This window comes from Stigmatopora argus, chromosome 8 (genome assembly GCF_051989625.1).
Source record: "Stigmatopora argus isolate UIUO_Sarg chromosome 8, RoL_Sarg_1.0, whole genome shotgun sequence".
Taxonomy (NCBI): Eukaryota; Metazoa; Chordata; class Actinopteri; order Syngnathiformes; family Syngnathidae; genus Stigmatopora; species Stigmatopora argus.
In genome coordinates this window covers 17,436,968-17,464,548 of record NC_135394.1, presented here as the reverse complement: position 1 = coordinate 17,464,548, position 27,581 = coordinate 17,436,968, and the positions used below count along the sequence as shown (strand labels likewise).

At 38.7% G+C, this 27,581-nt stretch overlaps 2 protein-coding genes across 14 annotated transcripts in view; both read right to left on the bottom strand.

The window, feature by feature from the left end:
• Window positions 1-3,049: 3,049 nt before the first annotated feature.
• Window positions 3,050-12,620, bottom strand: scly (selenocysteine lyase). Of its 4 annotated transcripts, none has more exons than XM_077608076.1 (13): window positions 12,492-12,619; window positions 11,182-11,238; window positions 11,002-11,111; window positions 10,822-10,922; window positions 9,851-9,998; window positions 9,657-9,784; window positions 8,126-8,275; window positions 7,942-8,048; window positions 6,003-6,039; window positions 5,194-5,277; window positions 5,029-5,128; window positions 4,071-4,146; window positions 3,050-3,270 (listed from the first exon to the last, which is right to left on the bottom strand). In XM_077608076.1, the coding sequence occupies exons 2-13, from the start codon at window positions 11,223-11,225 to the stop codon at window positions 3,117-3,119; spliced, it is 1,239 nt and encodes a 412-aa protein (XP_077464202.1). In that variant the 5' UTR covers window positions 11,226-11,238; window positions 12,492-12,619; the 3' UTR covers window positions 3,050-3,116. The 4 variants fall into 4 exon arrangements, with proteins under 4 accessions (XP_077464202.1, XP_077464203.1, XP_077464204.1 ...); XM_077608077.1 differs by having other exon boundaries at window positions 12,414-12,493; XM_077608078.1 differs by lacking the exon at window positions 10,822-10,922 and having other exon boundaries at window positions 12,492-12,620.
• Window positions 12,621-13,427: 807 nt separating this feature from the next.
• The window catches only part of LOC144078555 (kinesin-like protein KIF1A), a 39,367-nt gene continuing 25,213 nt past the window's right edge, over window positions 13,428-27,581 (bottom strand). For 4 of the 10 annotated variants that reach the window (XM_077606704.1, XM_077606709.1, XM_077606708.1 and 1 more), the window contains 15 exons: window positions 27,462-27,517; window positions 25,714-25,822; window positions 25,569-25,635; window positions 24,848-24,932; window positions 24,662-24,767; window positions 23,567-23,593; window positions 21,926-22,040; window positions 20,929-21,062; window positions 20,068-20,275; window positions 19,779-20,006; window positions 19,571-19,692; window positions 18,411-18,563; window positions 17,084-17,276; window positions 15,917-16,035; window positions 13,428-15,824 (listed from right to left, as the gene is read on the bottom strand). In XM_077606704.1, the coding sequence (XP_077462830.1) occupies window positions 15,782-15,824; window positions 15,917-16,035; window positions 17,084-17,276; window positions 18,411-18,563; window positions 19,571-19,692; window positions 19,779-20,006; window positions 20,068-20,275; window positions 20,929-21,062; window positions 21,926-22,040; window positions 23,567-23,593; window positions 24,662-24,767; window positions 24,848-24,932; window positions 25,569-25,635; window positions 25,714-25,822; window positions 27,462-27,517 (1,765 nt within the window). In that variant the 3' untranslated portion in view covers window positions 13,428-15,781. Of the gene's footprint in view, window positions 15,825-15,916; window positions 16,036-17,083; window positions 17,277-18,410; window positions 18,564-19,570; window positions 19,693-19,778; window positions 20,007-20,067; window positions 20,276-20,928; window positions 21,063-21,925; window positions 22,041-22,243; window positions 22,271-23,566; window positions 23,594-24,661; window positions 24,768-24,847; window positions 24,933-25,568; window positions 25,636-25,713; window positions 25,823-27,461; window positions 27,518-27,581 lie in introns of all 10 variants that reach the window. The other 6 variants (XM_077606707.1, XM_077606710.1, XM_077606714.1 and 3 more) reach the window with 2 other exon arrangements.

Sequence of the window (27,581 nt, the reverse complement as noted above, 5' to 3'; positions counted from 1 at the left end):
TTTTTGTAAAAAAAATATATATATATTTGTGGTTTTATCGTGAATAATTTTAAATGTATTTTATATAATATATTTTATTATTATTTGTATTATATTTGATGTAATCATTTCTTGATAATTTATGATATATTTTTATTTTAAATTTAAAACAAGATGGAATTTTATCCGATTTCTGTAGTCTTAAGAAAAATATTTTGATAATCAATTTATCATTTGTCAAACTAAAAATTGTCTTCTGAATAGGTAACCCTTATAATAAGATAAAATATTGTTACAAATACATGAAGTATTATTTTTTTCAATTGGCTTAATTTGTTTTATGAAAAAGGCGGAAAAAAACATTTTTATCTATTATTTTATTTATATATAATGCCAGTGAAGCATGATCAATACTACTTGAATCTGATTAAATGTCAGTAAAAAATAAAATAAAAACATTCTTTAGTTTTAATCTCAGTGGTATTTCTATTAAATATCATTTTTATTAAAAAAAATTTTTTTTAAAGATAACTGTCTAATTTGTTTTCAACTTGGCACCAAAAAAAATAATGGAGGGCAACAAAAAACAGCAGTTCTGTTAAATAATCCAATTTTTTTCCCTATCCTAAACCTGAGGCTCCAAATGTTTTCTTCTGTTGTTTTCCTTGTTTGTAAATAAAGACGAGGTGGGCCATCTGCTACCCAGATTAGCGCCTCTTTTGACTTAATAAAGCAACAGCTCATCAAGCCGCCGTGAGTTACCCGCACACGAGGGGATCAGATGAGCGCGTTGCCACCAAATTTGTTCATTATTCACACCAACTTGATTATTCATACTCGCCTCGGCTGTTTACGTGATGACAAAAAGAAAAAAAGAAAACATTAGCTACGCTAAACGATCATTTAGCATTTTTCTAAATGTTGTCATATATTATCATCATTTCATTTATTTTATATTATCAATGTTTTTCTAAATTTAAGGATTTGTTTAATTAGGTAAGACTACTCATGCTAATTATTAAAATATTTATCAAGTTGAAGATTTTTTTTAATGACATGATTTGTATACTATGTGTTGTGCTATGTCTCCCTCTAGCGATCTGATGGATAATTGCAGGGCGAAACGAGCCAGAGGCAAATTGAATTTGCGTATAAATGTGAAATTACTTAATAAAAATCCAAATTATGAATATTGAAATTACTTAGTAAAAATCAAAATTATATTAAGTAAAAAAATGTTAATAAATATAACCTTCCCAGCATACAATTTAAACTATTAAACATTTGCAATCAAGTAATACTAAGAGACATATTCAATATTATTTTTTTCTTCTGAAAATGCAGCGCACAAAACAGCAATTAGAAAAACTAGACATCAAGTTTAACACATTACCCCAAAAATATAACAAAAATCTGATTCAAATTATAGTTATACATTTCAATTGAAAATATAGCAACAAGGCATGATAAAAATGTGGTTGGTTTTATTTTATTTTGAAAAGTGATGACCTCTACAAGGAGAGAAAACGCAGGAAAAACACGTTTTGTTTTTTGTTTTTCCGCGTTATGGATTGGATTGACCCAAAATGTCTGACAGCATTATTTGCACAGCAGAAAACGTTTTAGAACGCCTTTTATCACCAAATTCATATGTCAGAAATTAAATGAGTTGAAGTTTTGGTGAAGGATTATAAAAATAAATAAATTACCGAGTCGTGAATATAATATAATGTACTTTACTTGAAGTTTACCTTGATGAAGCAAAGACGGATGTTTTTCTCCGAGGACTTCCTGCCCGAAGAATGCGGGGATGGCGACCAGTTTCTGCACCGTAAATCAGGGAAAAAACGCGCAAGACATTATTAGTCATGGTGTAAAATCACCAATTTCATGATAATACGTTAGTGGTTCCCTGGAGAGTGATATGATAATTTACAATATTACAAAGTCTGCCATGATTCGACTTTATGGCGTTGAAGCGGTTTCCTGTTCGTGTCCTCGGGTACGAAGAAATATGTCGGTCGTAACTAGAGGCATGCATACGGTTGTGTAATCTAAAGGGATGTAATTGAATTAAACTGAATGCTTTTATTGTCATTTTACAAGTATAATGAGATTTAAAGCGTCACCGTCAAGTGCACAAACAACAACAACAACCAAATAATGAAATAAATAAGTAAAAGTGGAAGTATGCTAATATTAATTGGTGCTAACGCACCTGCTGCTTAGCGCTACTTTTGTTTTAATATACATTTCGGAGGCTTCATTTAGGCCGTTGCCCGTCGAGAGATATATAAAAAATGCCTTAAAAGACTAAATTCATATCGCGTAACTTTCTCTTAATAAAATAAATGAAGAAAATCTTACCGTGTGTTCAAATCATGCGTCATGGTTGGGGCAGCTGGATTTGCGGGGTCCTTCCGTGTCCTACGGTCAGTGCAGCGGTAGGTTCCCGAGCAGGTGCCTGATAAAAATGTCATTTTTCGTCTTTTTTCCATCGTTGAGCTTGAAAAAAGTCCGTCTAACGGTTGGGATTAAAGTAAAACGTTGTCGAATTAAGGAGCTATTAACAGTTTAAATTGTAAAAGTGCAAAATACTAAGATAAAGGTTGAGAGTTGTGACAGTTGTGGGTTTGCAATGCAGGCAATAAATTCAACCACAACTCAATCTCATGCTGTTATTTAACTCATGCACTGCCATTGACGGCAATTAACGTCTATTCCAGTCCAAATGGATGACCAAGTGTTCTGAAATGGTCATCCTGAAATAGTGACCAGCCAATGGCAAGGCACAAGGAGACAAACAACCAATCACAAACATCTAGAGGCAATTTAAAGCATTGAATTAGCTTAGTGTGCATGTTTCTGAGAGATAGGAGGAAACCGGAGTACCCAGAGAAAATCCACACAAGCCCAGGGACAACATGCAAACTCCACACAGGAACCCCTGGACCTGGGATCGAACCCTCGACCCCAGGACTGCGAGCCCGACGAGCTAAACACTACACACCAGCCCACTTTCCACATTAAATATCTTTTCTAATAGTAAAAAGTCAACCATACCAGTGGAAACCATGGATACAAAAGTGTTTTTATGTATGTAAAATCTGTATAACATGCCATAAAAGTACGCCCGATTAAGACTCCTGCTCCAATAGTTGGACGGCCTCTCGGAGGTCTTCGACGGCCAGGTCCACGTCCTCTCTGCTGGTGCTCCGGCCCACGCTGAGTCTCAGGGCGTTGGCCGCCACCTCGGGAGCGACGCCACAGCTCAGGAGGATGTGGGAAGGCCTGAGAGGTCAAATATATATATATATTTAGGTCTAACAAAAATGGAATCCTATACTATGTGCAACATTAAGAACAGCAAAGAAGAGCATAAATCACATGTGTCAAAGTGGCGGCCCGGGGGCCAAATCTGGCCCGCCGCATCATTTTGTGCGGCCCAAGAAAGTCAATCATGAGTGCCGACTTTCTGTTTTAGGATCAAATTAAAATGAAGAGTATAGATGTATATTACATTTCCTGATTTTCCCCCTTTTAAATCAATAATTGTCATTTTTTAATCATTTTTTTTCTGTGTTTTTAGTTCAAAAATCATTTTGTAAAATCTAAAAATATATTTAAAAAAAACTCAAATAAACATTGTTTTAGATCTATAAAAACGGAATATTCAGGGTTTTTAATCCAGTTGTTTTAATCCATTTATTTAAAAAAATCTAAATATTATATCTAAAATGGTGCAGCCAAATTAAAATGAAGAGTATAGATGTATATTAAATTTTCTGATTTTTCCCCTTTTAAATCAATAACTGTCATTTTTTAATCATTTTTTTCTGTTTTTAGTTCAAAAATAATTTTGGAAAATCTAAAAATATATAAATAAAAAAAAGCTCAAATAAACATTATTTTAGATCTATAAAAATGGAATATTCAGGGCTTTTAAGCCAGTTCTTTTAATCCATTTATAAAAAAAAAAATCTAAATATTACATCTAAAATGGTCCGGCTCACGTGACGTTAATGCAGCCCGCGAACCAACCCGAATCTGACACCCTTGGCATAAATGTTCAAGTCCAGCAGCGTGTTTACCGATCGCCACGGTCCGAATGGCAAGCGGCGCCCACGCTAGCCTGAAGCTTCTTGCACTTGGACAAAACACGCCAACCTGGGGGAAAGAACAACACAAGTGCTGTGTGATATTAAAAACAAACTATCACGATATAGGCCATTTGATAGGCCAAAAATGTAATGACTTGGTGAAAAATGCATCAAGTAGTGCTGCAACCTGAAACTAACCAGCGCAAACAGAAGGAGCACCGTAACATAAATCATTTTGAAGAAATTTGGACGGCAGCATCACAGTTTTGGGGTCGAGGGTTTGATCCCAGGTCGGTGCTCGACGTGTGTTTGCATGTTCTCCCCGGGCGTGCGTGGGTTTTCTCCGGGTACTCCGGTTTCCTCCCACATCCCCAAAAACATGCACGCAAGGTTGGTTAAACACTCTTAAATTGCCCCTAGCTACAAGTGATGGATTGTCCTTTTCCTTGTCCTCCGATTGGCTGGCTGTTGTTGGCCGGGATAAGCTCCGGCACCCCCCGCAACCCGAATACGCAGTTCAGAAAAGGAATGAATGAATGTTAGCTATCTATAATGATCTCAAAATACTTGTTACTTGTAATAGTTTTGACTTATAAGACTGCTGTATATTAAATTAGCATATTAGCATGAGATCTTTATTAATACATGAATTATTATCAATATCGGAGCGGAGATGTTGTGGTGTCGGTGTGGTTGTGTGGATTACGTGATAGTATTTTCCATTTTCTTGCATGCATTAGTCACATGGGGTTAGCAGGAGGAGCCCATTTGCTAACTGTTAGCATTATTGCTGGGACTATTATTGCATTTAAATAAAAGGGTTAGAGCTCAATCCAAATTTGGCTCCATCTGCTGGCAAGAAATGTGCATTGCAGGAACAGCTACGAAAATGTTAAATGTCAACAGGAGCATTTTGACAGAAATAAAAATATTGTTTTAAAAGGCAAACCTTTCAAACCCGGACCCAAGATGGACACGTTGCAAGTATTGGGAAGGCGGGCGGAACCCGGGAAATGATTATTGAAGCGCAGCTTGTCTTTGAAGACCACCTGTCAATCAAAAAAAAGGGAAATATTATAAATGCTTACATATTTTGAGATGTATTTAAAGACACCTTGAGACGTTCCTCCAGGTAATCTCGTATGTCCTGCATGTGTTTCTCGTGTTTGGAAAGGTCATGTGTCACCAGTTCGGCAGCCTATTGGACAAAAAATATATTTTTTAATATTCCCCAAAAAATGGATTGTCTCAAAAATATTGCCAATTACAATACATTGACTTTAATGGGAAGTAGTATATCTCAAACAGGGATTTTTTGGGGGGTAAAAAGAAAGAATATTCTGCATCTTTTCCCTTTTTTAAAATGTAAAATAAAATAACTTTTAAAGGGCACACATTTAACTCTTTGGCTGCCATTGACGTCACCAGACGTCCAATCTATTTTGGCTGGGAGAGCGCAAATGAACAAGTTGTTGACCTCAAAGTTGTCCAAATTATTATTATTATTTTTTTAGGGTCGGACAAAATGTAATTTTTCCTTGATAGGCGGCGCGGTGGTGAAGTGGTTAGCGCGTCTGCCTCGCAGTTCTGGGGTCGAGGGTTCGATCCTAGGTGAGTCAACACTATGTAGAGTTTGCAAGTTTCTCCTTGAGCTTGCCTGGATTTTCTCCGGGTACTCCGCTTTCCTCCCACATCCCCAAAACATGCATGCTAGGCTAATTGGATGCTAACATGTAGCATGAATGATTGTTTTTTTTTCCTCCTGATGCTTTGCGATTGGCTGGGTGACCTTCAACTGGTGCCAGTAGTGAGCTGGGATAGGCTCCAGCACCCTCCGTGACCCTTGTGAGGATAAGCGGTTCGTAAAATGAATGAATGAATGAATTTCCCGCATTTTGAATACTGACAAATGGCGAAACCTACCTTTCCTAATCCAGCAATCATTGGTGTGTTTTCAGTGCTACGAAAAAATAAAAAATGTTACAAATGCAAAGAAAAACAAATGTTTTCATTTCACTTTAGTCTTGTACAGTGGTACCTCGTGATACAACATGCTCGTCATACAACATACTCGAGGTACGATGAAAATTTCGATCGAATAATTCGCCCTAGATACGATCAAAATTTCGAGATGCGACCAAGCCAGGTGGCCATGACATGAGAGGCTGTTTATCATTGTAGCGCAGTGCCTTTTTTTGCCGCATCTCTTTCGTGTATAACAGATATCTATGAGCACCGAACGATTTATTCAGACGAGTTTCGACTAGAAAACGCACAACGCGCATGCGCGGGCAAAAACAGGGCTTTCTGGGTAATGTAGTATACTTGTGCACACAACACCAATAGCCAATGGCACTCTTTCTCAGAATAAAACTTCATTACCCACAATCAATACGTGGCTAGGCTGTTATTCCTTCCTTAGCCTGTTAGCTCCCGCCATCGCTCATTCAAGACTACTTGTCGTTGGCAAGTGGTGGTGCGTTATCCTATTGTGAGGACATTTGTGTGCATCATTTGGGGAATATTTTCAAGGGAATACAACAGCAAACGGTACTCGGACGTTTGGTCGCCCAGAAGGTTATTGCTAATTACCATTTAAATGGTTGCTCAAATTCCCTAAATACAAACTGTGAATGACTATTTAGTCATACTTAATGCCCTAGTAATGATTAGGCTAAAGAAAAGGTCCACATTTCCCGAACTTTTATTGTTTTTTGTTGGAGAACTTGTTAAGACCCTGACGGACGCTAGTCGCTTCTTAAAGGGACAACGCATGTATACATACAAACTCTTCTACACTCACACGTCCGCTCAGTGAAACTGCTCAGGGCCATTGTTGGCTTTGATTGATGCGTACACCGTGTTGTTTGGTCGCCGGAATTTTGGTCGCCGGACGTTTGGCCGTCGGACATTTGGGTCCGGGCGACCAAACGTCCGGCGACCAAACGTCCGGCGACCAAACGTCCGGCGACCAAACGTCCGGCGACCAAACGTCCGGCGACCAAACGTCCGGCGACCAAACGTCCGGCGACCAAACGTCCGGCGACCAAACGTCCGGCGACCAAACGTCCGGCGACCAAACGTCCGGCGACCAAACGTCCGGCGACCAAACGTCCGGCGACCAAACGTCCGGCGACCAAACGTCCGGCGACCAAACGTCCGGCGACCAAACGTCCGGCGACCAAACGTCCGGCGACCAAACGTCCGGCGACCAAACGTCCGGCGACCAAACGTCCGGCGACCAAACGTCCGGCGACCAAACGTCCGGCGACCAAACATCCGGCGACCAAACGTCCGGCGACCAAACATCAGCAAACAGCCCATGGATAGCGGACGTGAGGGTGGAGGCGTGGCAAACCGCTAACCCGCCCAGAACGAAGGTAAAAAAAAAAAAAATTACAATTCAGTTTTGTGTAAAGTTACATTAAACGTAATGTTTGAGTGTGACTGTATATATTAATCCAAGTTAATTTAAATCTGTTTGTTCGGTTACGAGTGCATTGTTGCCGTGGATAAAGTCCCCCCGAAACCCCCCTCCCCCCACCTCCGTGTATGTCGCTGTCTCTCCCCTCCGCGAAATGCGTCTAATTTTACTTCTATTAAACACATTTTATTACTATTAAACCACTAGTTATGTGTTACTTTGTTAATAGATGGCGAATTAGAAGAAATAAAACATTTTTTTCCAATCCAATATCCTGTTTTTGGTGTTTTTTCAGAGGGTTGGAACCAATTAATTTGTTTTCAATTCATTTCAATGGGAAACGTTCGCTCGAGTTACGAAAAGCTCGACATACGATCTCAGTCCCGGAACGGATTAAGATCTTTTGTCGAGGTACCACTGTATTTGGTCTCGTCTTACCCGGGTCGATAGTTCCTCTCCTGCCCGCCCCCCATCAACATGGGATAGAGTGGCGTTTTCACCCCGAGGCCGTTGACAAACAACGCGCCGATCCGTGGCCCGTAAAACTGGGGGAAGGAAAAATATGAACATTTTTAGATGATGGCGCCGCCTTCATGCAAAGCGTTCCGACCCGGCGCACCACCTTGTGGCCCACCACGGTGAGGTAATCCACGCCCAGGTCCTCCACGTCCACCGGGATTTTTCCCAGGGCTTGAGCGGCGTCCGTGTGGAGGAAGACGCGCCCGTACGGAGACGTTAGCGCTCGGAGGCGTTGCGAAATCTCACGGATTGGCTGATGGGAAAAAAATGAGGGAAAATGGTTCGATTGGTTATTTTTGAAACGTCAGCGAAAAATAGCAAAAATAAGACGACCCCGAGTATAAGACGACCGTTTTTTTTCAAGGCTAAAGTTTGAAAAAATAGTTTTTGAACTCCAAATTCGATTTTTGTACAGGAAACAATGATATCTGAAACAAATGATTGTAACAAAAATTGGATATATTAGATAGAAAAAGCATGTTATTTTGCCTCATTCAAATCATGCAAAAACGGTCAGTCTCACATCTTAATATCTGAACATTTAAATATGTCAAGTAAAGTGCAATACTATTTGTAAATGAATGGCTTCTGCTTTTTCAAATTTAAATGAACCAATCGACAGTGGTACCTCCACATACGAGTGCCCCGACATACGAGCAATTTGAGATACGAGTTAAATTACGAGACAAATTTTGCAGGTGGTCGTGCGTTATCCTATTGTGAGGACATTTGTGTGCATCATTTTCTGAATATTTTGAAGGGAAGACAAAAGCAAACAACCCTGGATAGGTTGCATTTGAAAGTCAGGGTGGAGGCGGGGCCAATAGAGCCAAGAAAGGTATCAAAATTGAAAACTAAATTAGAATTAAGTTTAGTTAGTGTAAGGTTAGATCAAAGGGTATCAGACTCGGATTGGTTCGCGGGCCACGTTAATGTCAACTCGAATTCATGTGGGCAGGACCATTTTAGATATAATATTTACATTTTATTTTTTTATAAATGGATTAAAAGAACTGGATTAAAATCCCTGAATATTCCGTTTTTTATAGATCTAAAACAATGTTTATTTGAGCTTTTTTTATATATATTTTTAGATTTTAGTAAATGATTTTTGAACTAAAAACACAGAAAAAAATGGATTAAAAAATGACAATTATTGATTTAAAAGGGGGAAAATCAGGAAATGTAATATACATTTATACTCTTCATTTGAATTTGATCCTAAAACAGAAAGTCGGCACTCATCATTTACTTTATCGGGCCGCACAAAATGAGGCGGCGGGCCAGATTTGGCCCCCGGGCCGCCACTTTGACACATGTGCATTAGATGAAATTTATTTTTGAGTGTGTCTGCATCGTAATCCAATTTCATTTCAATTTGTTTATGTTATGTTACGAGCGGGTTGCCGTGCAAAAAGTCTAATTTGAGTACTATTAAACACATTTTATTACTATTAAACCACTAGTTATGTGTTACTTTGTTAATAGATGGCGAATGAGAACAAATAAAAATGTTTTTCCAATCCAATATCCTGTTTTGGGTGTTTTTTTTCAGAGGGTTGGAACCAATTCCGTTGTTTTGAGTTCATTTCTATGGGAAACGTTGATTTTTTTTTTGGGCCGACTTTTCCTACCATGATGACCCCCGTTTCGTTGTTGGCCAGCATGACGGACACCAGGCAAGTTTGGGGCTTGACGGCCGCCATCACGTCGTCCGCCTCCACCCGTCCCGTCACTTTAGAAACCGGCACGAAGGTCCAATCTGTGGGAGAACGCAAGGGAGATCTCCGACGCGGTTAGCCGGCTAGCCAGCTAGCAATCCTCGTACCCGCCAGGCCTTCCTTCTTCAAATGCTCGGCCAACAGCTTCACTGAGTCGTGCTCCACGTCGGAGACGACGACGTGCGGGAGGATTTCGCAGTGGCGATTTTGACATCGGAAATGGTCCACGGCCGTGTGGAGCACCAAGTTGTTGGCCTGAAAACATTTAGAAACATGAAATTAATATGGATATGCGTAGCGGTAATTCAAGAAAAGAATGAAATGTGTTTGACCAAGTGTTCTTATCACAATATTTTTTTTCATTTCATTGCTTCGTGATTTATTTTGACGTTTATTTGACTTGATTTCACCTGTAAATTTCAAAATAAATGTCAAATTGGGCTCAATTTTCATTGGCTTGTTCTGATTGAGTTCATTAGAACTTTAATTGGAATATTTAAGCATGATTTTTCTTATTTTTGTATTCGTAGATTGACGTCAGCATTTCCAAATTTCCATTTTTATTGGAATCATTTATTGTATTTGACATGCATTTAATTCTATTTAATGTATATAGTACCTCCATTTATTTATTGACTTCCTGAAATATCTATTTCTTTATTTCCATATTTAGTATGTATTTTCACATACGTAGAGCGTATAATTTGATTTTAACATTTATCAATCAATTCCAAAATGTCTTTAAATAGTCTAGATTTCATTCCATTTTGATTTATTTCAACATATATTTGAATAGTTATCGATAAATTCAAGTCTATATATACAACAAAAATACTATTTTAAATATTTATTCATGAAAAAGATGTGTTTACTTCTATTTTTATATACTATTTGTCTTTTTTTTTTTTTATTTAGCTCCTAAAATATTGATTGATCAAATTTCTTATTGATTCGAAGAATGACATTTCATTTCGGCCATAAAGACCTTATTTTGAAGCCTAAAAAAAAATCCAATTTTGACGCTCCTGGTCCTCCATAGAAACTAAAAATAATTTTAAAAATAAAAATCAACAATGACCTCAGTTCCCCCTGATGTGAAAATGATGTCTTTGGCGTTCCCCCCAATCATCCTGGCCACATTCTCCCTGGATTGGGTAATGATGGACTTGGCTTTCTTACCTTCGGGCGAAAGAACCGTTTTCTAAAAACAGCTAATATTTCAAAAATTATGAACGACATGAACATTAAGTGCCTTCACCTGCTTCATAACTGCTACTTGGGTTCCCCCAGGCGTCCCACAAGGCCTCGTACGTGGACTGGATGACTTCCGGGGCCACCGGCGTCGTCGCGTTATAGTCCATATATATCCTATTTGTTCAATCAGTTCAAATATTAGCAGCTAGCATGTTAGCACAGTGTCTTGGAAGGTCCCACCCACCAGTCGTTGTCATCCTGTCCCTTAGCTCTCTGTTGATTGGCCATCTCCTGGTAAGGACTAGAGAATACAATTTCTTTAAAAATTACAAAAAAAAGTCTTTGAAATTCAAAATGTCGTATTTGGAAACGTGACTATGTGTATAATATCACTTTGTTTGGAAATTTGAACCATGTTAAAAAAGGGGTGACCCAAAGAGTACATTCATTTTGTTCCATAAAATTGAAGCAAAAACATTGGCGCGATTAAATGACATCATCAGTGAATTATTTGACATGTGCAATATATGGAGGACTGGTTCTATTAAGAAAAGTACATTAAAACCTTTTTTTGTTGGGTTGGAGCTGTGTTTTAAGTAACGAGCATGGTCACGGCATATATAAAATTCGCACCTTAAACCCGTTTGAAAACAAATACGAAGCAAAAACATTGGCGCGATTAAATGACATCATCAGTGAATTATTTGACATGTGCAATATATGGTGGACTGTTTCTATTAAGAAAAGTACATTAAAACCTTTTTTGTTGGGTTGGGGCTGTGTTTTAAGTAACGAGCATGGTCACGGCATATATCTAATTCACACCTTAAACCAGTTTGAGAACAAATACAACAGATTCTTTGGTTTTTGGACGAGGAAAGCCGACATGCACCGCTCCAATATGGCTGACATGAACGTGCGCACGTAACCCCTGACGTAGCTTGAGAACGCTGTGCTCAAGATGCATTCAGGAGAAGTTGCAAACTAATAGTTACTAGGAATACTGATACCAAGAAGTAGCATAAAACTATCATTTTGTAGCATGATTTAAATTAATGAGATATTAGAAGACGCATTTACAAATGATACACTTCCTGTTCTAATGACTAAAAATGAAACCAAGTCATATTGAAACTAAAACTAATACCTAACAATCATACAAATAAAAAATATATATTATTTAAAGCGTATGACTAATAAATCAACGACTTTAACAAATCCAACTCCCAATTGAAATGTTTACATGAATTTTATCAAATTGACAAATGATACACTTCCTGTTCTAATGACTAAAAATGAAACCAGTCATATTGAAACTAAAACTAATACCTAAAAATCATACAGATAAAAAAAATCAATATTATTTAAAGCGCATGACTAATAAATCAACGACTTTAACAAATCCAACTCCCAATTGAAATGTTTAACATGAATTTTATCAATCACTGACGTCAACGAGTTTGACGTGTACCTTACCTGCTGGCAATAATAGTCGTATAAAAAAAATATATAAAGATGCTACATGCGTTTTAAGTGATATTCTTAATTTCTGACCTTGTCAAATGATGTACAACGTCGCTTGTCAATTTTTAATAGCGTCTCGTTCCCCGGAGTCAATCATCTGCTAGCAAAGCTGAAAGGCAAGGGGATGCTACTCAATCGGGTTGCCAGGTTAACAAATTCAGTAAAGCAGCCGCCCTCTCTTTTGCAACTTGATAAACAAACAGGTTCGTTTGATAGATGTCAAATCCTGTTGAATAAACATTATAAAAATATTCATAAACACATTAAGAAGCTGCCTAAAGTAGCATCTGCATGTAAAGTATAACATTTTACATGATGAGAAGCCCTGGCAACCTACTTCATTAAATTCTGCCGTGAACGTTGCCAGATATGTTGATAAAAATTGAAATGAAGGAATTCTGCAATTGAAATGAGTATTAGTATAGTAGTAATTTTATAGTTTCATTTCATATTGTTAGTGGAGTGCTATTTAAGAGTCAACCTTAAACCTTTTATAGAGCAAGTCAAGTTTTCTGGTCATATAAAAAATAATCAGTTGTTATAACAATATTAATAATACATTTCCAAATGAATACAATGATATTTATTCAATATGTATTCATCTTAGAGGAAAACAGTAAAGGGACTAAGTAGTATGATGTTCATTTTTATCTAAATAAAAATCAATAAAAATCATTCAAATTAAAAATAAATCAGATTATTGTAGTACTTAATCTTTAAGAGAAATTTTATTTTTATTTTTATTACAGTCCAACTGAGCCGCACAATAATATGACATCTTTCAAGCCTAAAAAAAATAGGTATACACTAAAACTACAGTAGCAAAGTAGACAAAAGTGTAGTAGTACGTACCTGTATGTTGAATCTTGACTCACTTCAATAATGCATGTTAAAGTTAAATACAACTGAACTCAACATAAGAATGCTTTAAGAAAAAAAAAAAGATAAACTTCAAATCTCACGCGATGATGTTGCATCATTGTAACTTTTATTTTAATTCCGTAAATGACGTGTTCCAGTGCAAACACACACTCACACACACACACACAAACAAACAAACATTTGGACGCTTTACACTCGAAAAAAAGACACACGGAACTTTTTACAGTTGCCCGATGATATGATACACACCGTTCACAGCAATCGTATTTATTATATATACAATGCGACGTCTTGTTTTTGTTTTGTTTTTTTCTCCAAGAAAGAAAAGTGGAAGCACAAAAAAATTGCCATTTTCCATTCAAAGCAGACGGCGATAAAATAAATAAAAAAGAAGTATGACGGCTGTCATAAACAACAACGTTGGCGCACACGTAAGCACTTGCGTCGTTGTCGTAGCGACCAAATGTGGGTTTTCTACATTCAGTGCTGTGATTTGGTTGGATGAAACGAGGATGGGATTGGTCGCCTTTGTGTTGCTAGGGAAAATTGCGTCTTCAAAATGGGAATGTGTCGCATATGATTGGACATGTAGATAATTAAATGCGTTCAAATCTGCCGGATAAATGGTAGAAAGTGAAATTAATCGTGGCGAAATTACGGGTAAAAAAAAAAATCGTGTTAAAACAGAGCGGGTGAGTGGTTAGCGTGTCGGCCTCACGGTTCTGGGGTCGTGGGTTCGATCCCAGGTGGGTCCCCTCTGTGTGGAGTTTGTTTGTTAACCACCACGGGCTTACGTGGGTTTTCTCCAGGTACTCCAGTTTCCTCCCACATTCCAAAAAAACAAGGTGGCTAAGCTAATTGTATGCTAAACTGTCCCTAGCTATGAGAGATTGGTTATTCATCGAGTTGTGCCCTCTGATTGGCTGATCGCCAATTCAGGGTGGAGCCTGTAGTTAGAAGGGATAGGCTCCGGCACCCCACGCGACCCTTGTGAAGAGAAGCGGTTCAGAAAATGAATGAATAAATCACAATTTAAGTGGCAGCCCGGTGATCGAGTGGTTTGCACGTGTGCCTCACAGTTCTGGGGTCGTGGGTTCGATTCCCAGGTGGGTCCTCACTGTGTGGTTGTTTGCATGTTCTCCCCGGGCTTGCATGGGTTTTTTTCCCGGTGCTCCGGTTTCCTCCCACGTCCCCAAAAACATGAATGCTAAGCTAATTTAGCCCTCTAAATAGCCCCTAGGTATGATATGATTGGTTGTTTGTTTGTCCCCTACCTGGTGCCCATAGTAAGCTAGGATAGGCTCCAGCACCCCCCGCGACCCTTGTGAGGATAAGCGGTTCAGAAAATGAATGAATGTCCATTTTTTTTGTGAGCTCACACTCAAGTTGGCTGACTTGATGCGCGCTCACGTCATCGGAGAAGTGAAAAATGAAAATAGAATGTCTGTAAAAAAAATAACAGAAGTGAAACACGTTCATTCTTAACGAGAATAAACACAAATAAATAAATAAATAAATACATACATAAATAAATAGCAGCGTGAAGGTTGTCCAAGAGAATGCAACCGTGAGGCACTACATGTCATCCATATGATAGAAAGTACTCGGATACTACCACTTCAGGGGGCGTAGGAAAAAAGAAACTCTTCTAAATTTCTCCTGGCTTGACCACTTCAAGGGGCGTAGGAAAAAAAAAACTTCAAGTCAAAGTGAGGTCACGTGTTTAAAAGAAGAGAAAAAGCGCCTTAGAAAGTGCCGCGTGCAGAAATTGCACCGCTTTACAAATACACGTTTTTGTCCATGAATAAATAACATGCAAATGGGAAGAAATACTACGAAAATAAAAGCCAGCTGGAAGTGGAATGTTTCGAAATGTGCGCGTGACGGTGGCGTCCTTGTGTTTTTTTGTGCAAACACGGAGGCAGCGTGTGACAAAGACATGTTTTCAAAATATGCATTTTTTTTTTGCCATATAAAGAGACAAAAGTATTTGGACACACCCTCTTAAAAACATAGTACGTAGCTGATTGATTGAGCTTCCTTGGTGTCCCGATACTTTTGTCCAAACACCCATTGTGTCCAAATACTTGTCCACCAATTTCCCCTCATTTTTGTCGCTCCCGTTTGGACGATTTCCGAATTTCCTCATTTTTCCCACGAATTTTTTCCCGAACTGAAATATTCATATTCCTGTCCTGTCCCAATACTTTTGCATATTTGCACGCACAGATATGTACCGTATGTGAATATCGGGCCGGATGCGCACTTGACACGACTACATGACATCACCGCACACGTGGAATGTGATTAGCGGGCTGCTTCGAGAAAGTCCCGACACCAGGGGGCGCCGGGGAGCGCTGGGAAAATGGCGGCGGCGGCGGCGACGACAGCGGCGGTGAAAAGGGAGGCTCTACTATTTACATCTCAAGTCTTTCCCGTCACATCCTCATCGGACCTACCCGTCTTCTGGACAACTTGGATCTGGAAAACAAAACAAAAAACAAAAAAGTTAGCATTTTTTAGCATGTTAGCATGTTAGCTAGCGCCATTTTTCCTTTTCGTCCCATGCTAACCTGATGGTTCCCGCCAGGAGAGGATTGAAGGCGTACAACCAATCGTGCATGTCCTTGTCGCTCGTGGCCTGAAGCAAAATACCGCGGTGCTCCGTCACCACCGCGAACGTGTTGGGCGTCTAAGCGCAGAGGAGAGCCGGTTAAGCGTCTGTCGCTAATCGCTAGGGCAGTGCTTCTCAAATAACGGGGGTGGTTGTGACATGAGAAATGTTTTGTTTGTTTGTTTTAGAATAAAGTGTAGTACCACGTTTATACAGTGGGTGGCAGTGGCGCACTCACAGTCAAAGTTGGCACCAAAGAAGAAAGAAAGAAACTAAGAACTATCCACAGAAGAAAGGCAGATACATAGTGAGTTAACTTAGCTTAAGTTAGCTTAAGTAGATGCTAACGGTGCTAGCTGGTTTATTGTGGTAAATAAAATAGTGAGCACTGTTAGCATCATAAAGTGGCATACTAAAAAAATGATGCACTTAAAGTCTGTTTCTGTTTTTTAGACAACAATGCTAAATGTTGGCTATGTTCATAAAGCTAGCTTTATTGCATTTCTATACTTTTATTGAAATTTAACAAGGATACAATCTTTGGAGGGTTTTTTTTTTAGGAAAAACATGGCGAATATTTGCAAAAATCATGTGCCGTTTAGCTAACGGTGTCGCTAGCACCATTAGCATCACATAAAGCAGCATACCAAAAATTATTGGATGCAATTTAAGTTTTTTTTTTTCAGCAAAAACATGCCAAATATTTGCAAAAATCGTGTGCCATTTAGCTAACGGTGCTCGCTAGCACAGTTAGCATCACACAAAGCAGCATACCAAAAATAATTGGATGCAATTTAAGTTATTTTTTCAGCAAAAACATGCCAAACATTTGCAAAAATCATGTACCGTTTAGCTAACGGTGCTTGCTAACACCGTTAGCATCACACAAAGCGGCACCGATAGAAAAATAGATGCACTCTTAAGTTATTTTTTGTTTCACACAACAATGCTAAATGTTGGCTATGTTCATAAAGCTAGCTTTATTGCTGTCCTAAGCTTTTTTCTTGAATTTTAACAAGGATACTATGTTTGATTTGATCGAAAAATACTATTTTGGGGGGCAAAAGGTTGGATTGTTCCTGAAGGGGGCGCCACAAGCGAAAATAATTTGCGAAACGGCGGTCACCTTGAGCATGGCCTGCTGGTCCTCGCTGTACTCCACTTGCGCGGCGGACAGGTTGAGGATGGCGCGTTCCACGCCGTCACGCTCCGTGTTGTAGATGTAGACGTACGGCCGGCGTACCGCCACGTAGCGCTTCACCCAACCGTTGGTGTGCGGTTCCAGGAAGTGGAGGTAACCCTTTTTGGACACGATGGGGCTGCCGGGAAGTTAGCAGTTAGCTGTTAGCACGTCTTCGGTAGGAAAACATTTAGATTGGCTGCAATTTGAATGTCTTGACTGACATTAAAATACAGTAGTTAGTATACAGTACACTATTTTTAAATAACAAGTCATTAAATGAGATGTAAACGTTGCACTTAAAAAGCTTGAAGCTAATTAAATGCAAACATTGAATTTAGGACCCCAATTTTATGACCCCTGATTTCAAAAAAACTTTCAAAAGTCAAAAGATATTAGGATTTCAAATTTCAAAACAGAAAAATGAATGTGTTTAATTTTAAAACGTATCATCAAAGAATCTTTAAAGCGATCACACGATTGTGTGAATTTTAGCAAAACGTCAAATTCATGCTAAATTGTCAACATTATCATCTGGTGACGTCAAATTTATCACATTATGACGTGAAACCATGCGACAAATTTCAAAATAAAAAAATGAATGTGTTTTAGTTCGAAATTTATCATGAAAAATCGGAACTTGAAACTGTCAAATTTAGCAAAATGTCAAATTCATGCTAAATTGTCAACATTATCGTCTGGTAAAGTCTAATTTATCACATTAGCACGCGAAACTTACCACATGAAAACGAGACAAATTTCAAAACCGAAAAATTGATGTGTTGAAGTTCGAAATTTATCATAAAAAATCTGAACTTGAAACTGAAATTTAGCAAAACGTCAAATTCATGCTAGATTGTCAACATTATCATGGGGTAAAGTTTAATTTATCACATTATCATGTGAAACTTACCACATGAAAACGAGACAAATTTCAAAACCCAAAAATTAATGTGTTGAAGTTTGAAATTTGTCATGAAAAATCTGAATTTGAAACTGAAATTTAGCTAAATGTCTCATTCACGCTCAATTGTCAACATTATCATTTGTTAACGTCAAATTTATCACATTATCACGTGAAACTTACCACATGAAAACGAGACAAATTTCAAAATGGAAAAATTCATGTGTTGAAGTTTGAAATTTATCATGAAAAATCTTGAAAATTGAGCAAAATGTCAAATTCAATTGTCGTCATCATCATCATGTGCTAATTATGACATCAGTGCCGTCAAACGTATTGGAACATTGTCGCTTTTGTTGATGGCCTTACCTGACTCGGATCTCCTGGATGTCGGGGACGAATCGACGTATGCGTGGTTTGCTTTCCGAGGCGGCGCCGGCGCACTTCTTGCCGTCGCCGTCCGCCGCCACCGCCGCCGCTTCGGGGGTCGGGCTGACGGCGCGGGAGCGAGGAGCGGGAGGTCTGCGGGCAAAAGAAAAGAGCCTTTTTTCAGTAAAGAATTCTATTCAGCTTCTATTCTTATTTTATGTTTCTATTTCAAATACCTTTCAAGATGACGCTTTGTTCTGCTTTTTAACAAATATATTCCCAGAAAAAAATGCGACCTAGTGCAGGGGTGTCAGACTCGGGTTGGTTCGTGGGCCGCATTAACGTCAACTCGATTTGATGTGGGCCTGACCATTTTAGACATAATATTTAGATTTTTTTGTATAAATGGATTAAAAAACTGGATAAAAAGCCCTGAATATTCCGTTTTTTATAGATTTAAAACAATGTTTATTTTAGCTTTTTTTTAAAATATTTTTAGATTTTACAAAATGAGTTTTGAACTAAAAAACAGAAAAAATGGATTAAAAAATGACAATTATTGATTTAAAAGGGGGAAAATCAGGAAATTTAATATAAATCTATACCAGGGGTGTCAGACTCGGGGTGGTTCGCGGGCCGCGTTAACGTCAACTCGATTTCATGTGGGCCAGACCATTTTAGATATAATATTTAGATTATTTTTATAAATGGATTAAAAGAACTGGATTAAAAGCCCTGAATATTCAGGTTTTTTTATAGATCTAAAACAATGTTTATTTTAGCTTTTTAAAAATATTTTTAGATTTTACAAAATGATTTTTGAACTAAAAACACAGAAAAAATGTATTAAAAAATAACAATGATTGATTTAAAAGGGGGAAAATCAGGAAATTTAATATACATCAATACTCTTCATTTTAATTTGATCCTAAAACAGAAAGTCATCACTCATGATTGACTTTCCCGAGCCACACAAAATGATGCGGCGGGCCAGATTTGGCCCCCGGGCCGCCACTTTGACACCGGTGAACTAGTGTAACTTATTTTTTTCTCCCAACCCCTTTCATTTAGCATTTTTAGCGATTTATAGTCCGAAAAATACGCCAATCTAAAAGAAAACGAATGGAATTTTCACACAAGCACGAAAACGGGAAGCTCACCTGAGATCGGCGTTGCTATAGCAACCCTCCACCAGGGAAGGGCAAGTGGACGAGGGGGCGATGGTGTTAAGGGCGGAGACGGAGGCGGAGTCTCTCAACGTGGTGACGGACATCTCGGAGATCTGCGCAAACGTTAACTTTAATATATATATATATATATATTTAAATATATACAGGAAGTTCCCGCGTAGTTAACAGGAAGTACGACCTTGCTCTCGCTGGCGCTGACGCACAGGGGGGCGTGGTCTCTGTCGAAGGAGTGCGTGAGCAGACGCAAACACTTGGCGGCCAGTTCGCGCTGACGCTCGGTGGTCACGTCGGACGGGGCGGGCTCTCCGGGTTCCTCGTCGGGTGGGAGTCGAGCGCCCCGACCCGTCGGCGCCGAGGTGGACTCCAGCTTCTCCCGCAGGAGCAGGAAATGTTTGGTCTTCTCCACCTGGGGGGGAAGACGAGGTCAGGTTCGCCTTCGCCGGTCATTTGGCGCTCGGTTTTCTCACGTCCTGAAGCAAGCTGAGCTTCTCCAGCTCCCATTGGTGTTCCAGGATGAGGCTGTCGCTACGAGGCCTCCAGCCGGCCAGGTTCTCTTCGCCGCGGACGTACGCCACCGAGGTGTCCAGCACGCGGCGCCGGCGCCGCTGCATGCCGGGGCTCCCCGCGTCGGCCAGCTTGCACAGGCTGGCCTCGTACACGCCCGTCACGCGGTTTCTTGGAGGGAAACGAGCGAGGGGGAGGAGCAAAAAAAGATGACGTTTTTGGACAGTTGAGTTTGCTTTTTGGTTGAAGACAAAGATAAGACAAAATGACTAAAACTTGTTATTGCGTTCATGCTCTGTTAGCCTCTATTGCTAACATTTTAAAATGTGTTTCCTCGTCATTCTCTTCTTCTCCTGAGCGTTGGTCTGGAAATAGCGTTCATCTTGCAACAGCGCCCCCTTCGCTGTGGTGGTCGGGTGGTGTAATTACAATTACACATTAAAATTATTGAAAGTTTTTAATGTTATCAGTGACAAAAATTATTTCACGATAATTATCATTAGCGTTTTAGCACCCAGCTCGAGTTGAAGGTTTTCTGGACTCGGGGGGGGTGATTTTGTTTTTGGATGATTTTCGAAATTTTGGGGGGTTTAAAAAAAGGGTGTTTTTTTTGGGGGGGGTGAAATCGTCTCTTGAAAAGTAAGAAATGTTTTTTTGGGGGGGTGAATGTGAGAGACGTGAATTTAGCCACGATAGCTCTCGATATTTGGCTTGTTTTAGTGGGAATATTGTTTTTGGGAGGGTGGGCCTAAAAATGGTGAGAAGGTCAAAGGGCATGTGATTTTTGGGGGGATGTTTTTGGGTGGGTGAGGGGTAAAACTCACCCATCCGCCGCTCTCAGGCTTCCCGTGCCGAAAAGATTGCGGATGGAACGCGAGGCGGACAGCTTGGCGTCGCGCGAGTAGAACACCATGCAAACATCTTTGGTCACCGTTGCCGGCTGCGTACATTTCTCCATCTGAAATAGATGAAAAAAATTCAGCCAATCGCAGGACACAAGGAGACAAATGACCAAAGAAAAGAAAAAAAAAAGCTATAATAGGGCTGACCCTACTTTGCGGTTTTTCAATTATCGCGGCCATGTCTGGTCCACATTAACCGCGATATTCGAGGGATTACTGTATTTTTTTCCATTCATTAATCTTCATCACCACTTATTTATTATTATTTGTTCTTATTATTTATTATTATTTACATCTCTATGTTTGTTATTTGTGCACTTCTATGCTTATTTATGTTGTTGGCTACTTATCATTTATGACTTATTTGTTGATTATTTATTTATAGTTGTTACTTATTGTTTTCTTTTTCTTTTTGTTGTGCACTCCTACTTATTTCAGTTTTTGACTACATATTTATTTATTATTTATTACTGGTTATTTCTTTATTATTCATTAAGATTTATTGTTTATTTATTTGTCTTTTTGTTGTTTTTTGTGCACTTTCCTACTTATTTCAGTTTTTTATTACAGATGTATTTATTATTTATTTATTTATTATTCATTGTTATTATTTATTGATTATTCATTTGTCTGTTTTTTTGTTATTGTTATTTGTGCACTTGGTGGGGAAGCTTTAAATCTCATTCTACTTGTATAATGACAATCAAAGAATTTAATTCAATTTAATTATCCTGGTGAGGGACGCGGGGTGCCGGAGCCGGCAGACGACACCCTAAATTGGTTGCCAGTCACCCGTAGGACACACACGGCTGAGCGTGAATCGAGTGGCATTGATTGACATCCCAAAATAAAATTTGAAAACAGCATATATTGAGTTTTAGTGTGGTTTTTTTTTTGCTAAATAAATATTTCGACTTACCTCCAAGTAAGCCGAGAGCGTCATGTAAATCTTCTCTCCGTACGGCGTGACCCTGTTGAGGAGCAGCGAGTTGTGCATGGAGCTGTCCCACGCCGCTTCGAAGCGGTAGAAGGTCCTGTGGGGCGACCAATCGCGTCAATCAATCCGAGAAGAAGAAGAAGAAGAAGAATTGAGGAATGGTGCAGAGAAATGGAGAGGATGGGAAAAGAGGTTTGAGATGGGAGTCAATGATTAAAAGTATCTGGAGGAGAAATCTCAGCCTTTTATTTTGAAAGGACTGAACAGGAAGTGAGCATGATGAAGGGAGAGGATCAATACCTCGGATCCAGTCCCCGACGGGAGATGCTGTCGAGGAGAAGGGATGACAGAGGAGAGGAACAGGTAAAAGAGACGGCAGATGCTCCGCCCCACTTTTTGCGCTCACCCAAAAAATATTGTTAAAAAATAATAATAATAATAATAAAAAAATAAAAAATTAAAAAATAAATAAAAAATAAATTATATATATATAAATTAAAATTAAAAAAAAATGATGTATATGTGCATATAAATAAATAATATATATATATATAAATTAAATAAATAAATAAAAAATATATATATATGTGTATGCATACACACATGTATACAGTCATACCCTACTTACGAATGCCTGTAGGTACGAAAGTTTCAGGTTACGAACTTTTTTGATATGCAAATGAGTGACTCAAGATACGAAAAAAATCCAAGTAACGAAATCCCCCTAAAAGTAAATGTATTTCCTTATCCATTATTGTATTTTGAATTCCCCTTATGAAGTGATTAAAAAGGGTCTATTTCAAATGTGTCAAAGAGGCGGCCCCGGGGGCCAAATCTGGCCCGCCGCATCATTTTGTGTCCCGGGAAAGTAAATGATGAGTGCCCACTTTCTGTTTTAGGATCAAATTAAAATGAAGAGTATAGATGTATATTACATTTCCTGATTTTTTTCCCCTTTTAAATCAATAATTGTCATTTTTTAATCCATTTTTTCAGTTTTTAGTTCAAAAATCATTTTGTAAAATCTAAAAATATATTTAAAAAAGCTAAAATAAACATTGTTTTAGATCTATAAAAAACGGAATCTTCAGGGCTTTTAATCCAGTTCTTTTAATCCATTTATAAAAAAAAATCTAAATATTATATCTAAAATGGTCCGGCCCACGTGAAATCAAGTTGACGTCTGACACCCTTGCTCTAGTTGGTAGTTTTGTGAGGACTGTGGAACCAATTAGAGAATTTACATATAAAGTACACCTCTACTTACAAAATTTTCAAGTTACGGAAAAACCAATTAATTTCGTAAGTAGCGGTACGACTGTAAATATATCCCAATAAATAAATAAATAAAATAAAAAATCTTCTTGCGTGGGTGCGCTAAATCGAAGCAAAGCAACGCCGACCCTCCATGCAGACGCGGGCCAATCAAAGAATGAAGATGGACAGCGACACTGGTGAAAAAATGACTTGGGAAAGATGAAGCGGAAAATACAAGACGGCGAACCCCCGCCCGCCGTATCTTTGCGTCCGTCCTATGCCAATTTCAAACCTCGTACGTTTGTAGCGTATCGCAAGCGGATAAACGGGGGTTCGCCGTACGTAGGTTAAAAAAGGGGAATATACCTAGGCATGTCCGAATCAAGAAATTGTCTGTAAAAAGCAAATTGATGGGGACAAAAAAACAAACAAAAAACAACATTAGAGGACGGGAAGGAGAGAAATGTTAGAAGCCATTCAAAATTAGCTTATATTTTATGATTCAATATGGTGGGAAAACTTTATATTTGCAGACAAAAGTGTTCAAAATTAGCTTATATTTTATGATTCAATATGGTGGGAAAACTTTATATTTGCAGACAAAAGTGTTCAAAATTATGTGCAAAATTCACAATGCTAGACTGCGGGTGTAACCGAAAAAAAACTTAAAATGACTTTAACTGAAATGTTAGCAAATAGTAGTAAATCATGCTAACAATAATATTAATGCGGCGATGAAATGTTTTTTATGCATGCATGCTGCGTGAGATGTCAACAAAAAAATATTCTTATGTTCTTGTCACATTAAATCATGTTTTTTCAAACTATTGTTTAACATTCTGCCTTCTAATGTACATAAAAAAATCAACATGAAAAATAAATAAATAAAAATGAGAGCATGACACATGATAGCATACGCAAATGGACTAATATAGAAGTACAGTAATCCCTCGAATATCGCGATTAATGTAGACCCGATATGGCCGCGATAATCGAAAAATCGCAAATCAGGGTCACCCCTATTATTACTTTTTTAAACTTTCCTTCTGTGTTGAGTCCTAGTAGCACGAGTGGCTTCCGCTAACAAGTTTTAACATGAATTTTTACATTTCTATAACTTTAAAAAGAACTAAAAAATGTGATTTATGTGTGTGTGTGTGTATGTTAAGATACTCTCGCTAAGTTTGTCCAAATCGTGCAACGTAGAGAGTTGAATTTTTTTATGGTGGCCAGAAACGGCTGTCGGATGTATGTAAACTCAATCTTTTATTTGTTAAACACCCATTTTTCGAAAGAGATTTTTTTTTATTGCGCAAAAATTGTCTTTTGGTTCTAGATAAGCTGCTTGTAATCATTAATAGCAGAAAAAAATGCAATAATCGAGGGAAGACTGTATTTACAAATATAGAAAAATAAATATATAGATTATTATAGTAATATTCTATTATACTGGTCAAGTACCTGTCGTCGTGCAAGGGCCTGACGTAGCCGGCGGACAAAATGTTGAGGGACAGAATGTTGGGGTCCACCGCGCTTTCGTCCCATTCGGGGGTGTTGCGAAGTCGCCCTAATGGGGGGGAGGGGCATAAGACGGACGGTGAGCGCCCCCGTGGCTTGATTGCAAACGGGACGACGGCGCCAACGTACCCACGACCAGCTCGCGGACGTCTCGCCATTCGATGTCGCCGCCCGATTCGTGCACGATGGTCATGGTGATTCTTCTCTGGAGGCCCTGCGGTGGAAAAAAAATAATTTAATTTAAATATATATGTACATGTATTGAAATATTTTTCTCCAAATATTTGATTAGAAATAGTTCGTTTTTTTAATAATAGAATTGTATTTTTTATTGAATTATATTTTGTCAAACTTGTCATTCATTCATCCTTAATGCCTTAAAAGATGTTTTAAAATAACATTAATAAATACTTTATTATGAGAATAAAACTTTCTTTCAATGCCTAGCATAGCATTCAAACTTTGTTGGTAAAATAAAAAGTTAAATAATTGCGTTATATTAAGTTAAATATTAATATAAAATTAATAGTATGTCAAAAAATTTAAAATATTTGTTTTGACAGGCAAAATGCACGCAAAAAAAGAAAAATACTAGCCAAAAAGTTAAATATTCATAAAAATTCATATTATTTCAAGAAATATGCTTTTTTTTAATCTCAGGAAAATTGCTATAAAACATTGTATGATCAATGAAATGACTAATTTGTCAGTTAAAAAACAAAAAGGTTTAAAAATAGTAGAAATGTTCCCATAAAAATCAAAGTATTTCAATAAAAATGCCCCATTTTCTGTCTCATAAATCATAATTTTCTCTCCAAAAATGAGCATAATATTAGATAATCCGCCAAACCTGATGCAGCAAGAAGGTGCCGTGACACGGCATCCCACCCCTGTGGTCCACCACGGCGGGAATGTAGCTAAAAACAACAAAACAAAAAGGTATACGGTCATTTCCTTCTTATTTTGAAGGGCAGCTCAAAGTAAAAGGAACTCACTCTCCGTTAGCTTCCAGCTCGCAGATCTCGAAGAAAACCATCAAGTCGTACTTGCAGTGGCACGGTCCCGCCTGCGGGCGCGCCACCGCCGTCAGCTTGGTGGCGGGAACTAAAGAGGAAGTGGAGCAGGTTAGACAGGAAGTCCAGCTCGTCGGCGGGAAAGAGAGAGGAAATCAGTCTTGGAGGGGCTAAAAAATTGTTTCCAAACAATAGGACCAGATTTTACTAGTCGATAATATATATTTTTAATTATTTTTATATTTTTAAATATATATAAAAAATAAATTTACCAATTGAAGAAAAGTGAGAGCTTCCAAAAGTGAAACCTGACCGCACAAAAACATTCGCCACATCTGCGCGTATTTTCTGGATTATAAATCGCACGTTTTTGATAGTTTGGCTGTGCCCGCCCGCAGCTAATGCTCAAGCTAACACTTGCATATATACAACACTGTTACACATAGTGTTGTAGTAGATAGGAGTTACGGACAATGTATACGCCATTTTTTGTGCTTGTTTTGTTAGCGGTAGCGCAGATGTAGCTTATGTTGGGGAAATGAACGCACACACGTTTGCGTCGTTAAGAATAGGGAGAGCGAGGAAAGCAAACAGGAAAAAATCCACGCCGCCAATCCTGACACGTTCAACCAATCCCCTTGTTTTATTTTCATTTCAACTTTAGCTTAGAATATTCGCGTTATTTTGGGTGATCGGCGAAAGTAAATTGGGTGTCAACTTCTTGTTTCTGGTGATTTTTATTTTTAAAAAGGACAAAAGTTTTAGAATATTTACTTTTTATTTAGAGAGTCAAAATATTTGTGTATTTTTTATAGGTATTTATTTAAAATGTTTTATTTATGTATCAAGTAATTATGTTTTTTGATAAAGAATCTTTTTTAATGATTTTTTAAAAATATCTAACTAAGAATTAAAAAAATATAAAAAATTAGTAATCTCTTTTATGAAAAAATGATTTTTATCTTAAAAAGTGAAAAATATATGTAAAATGTATTGCTTTTTTGTGTAGAAAATGCTAATTGAAAAAAATAATTTAAAAATAGATGCAACAGTCTCAATAAAAAAAATATAAGAGAATATTTATGGTTTTTCAAGAAGAAAATGTGAATTGAAAAAATTATTTATAAAATAAATAAATAAATAGATCCAACAATAGTCGCTATTAAGAGGCTCATTAAAATGCATTTGGACAATTTTAGACAATCAAAAGAGTTGTCGCGCTTAGTTCTCTATTTGTAGACGAATCGAATTGTAGCCCTGATTGGCTGGCCACAGATGTGGTGCCTAAAGTCAGCTGGGATGGGCTCCAGCACCCCCCGTGAGGATGAGCGCTTCCGAAAACAAACGAATGAGTCTAATTGTAAGACACCCCAAGGAAAACCCACGTAGGGTTGAACGCGTCAGGATTGTCCGGGATCGCCGTTTTGACCAACCGGGCTTCTGCGCTTTAACGACAGAACAAATGGCGGGTTCGGGGGCGGGCTCAAACTCGGGGGCGGGCTCCTTCGTTTCCATCAGGAAGGAAGCGGCCACACCCGCGGCGGAGATGGCGCGGCCCGACAGCGAGTCCACCAGCGCCCCGTTGAGCGCCTCGGGCACCAGGTGGCGGATCAGCTCAAGCCTCTGGTCCCGCCTCCTCTCCCAGTCGGCTGCTCGCGGACCGACCGAAACGTGGGACGACGACGACGACGACGACGCGTGATTGGCCAGCGTTTCACGCCGGATCTTACCCGGTTTGGACAGCGGCATCACGCGGGGGAACTGTCTCCGGCAGGGTCGCAGCGGACTGCGAGAAAAGGAGGGGGAACGTGGTCGGAGGAAGGACGTCCGATCCGTTTCGGGGGGCGGGG

Excerpts from the sequence above, each read along its gene's own strand:
- scly (XM_077608076.1), bottom strand. The coding sequence starts at position 11,225 with ATGGCCAATCAACAGAGAGCTAAGGGACAGGATGACAACGACTG. Across the intron at positions 9,999-10,821 it reads TCACATCAGGGGGAACTGAG|GCCAACAACTTGGTGCTCCA; the intron begins GTCATTGTTGAT and ends AAATGTTTTCAG. Across the intron at positions 9,785-9,850 it reads GAAGAAGGAAGGCCTGGCGG|ATTGGACCTTCGTGCCGGTT; the intron begins GTACGAGGATTG and ends GTTCTCCCACAG.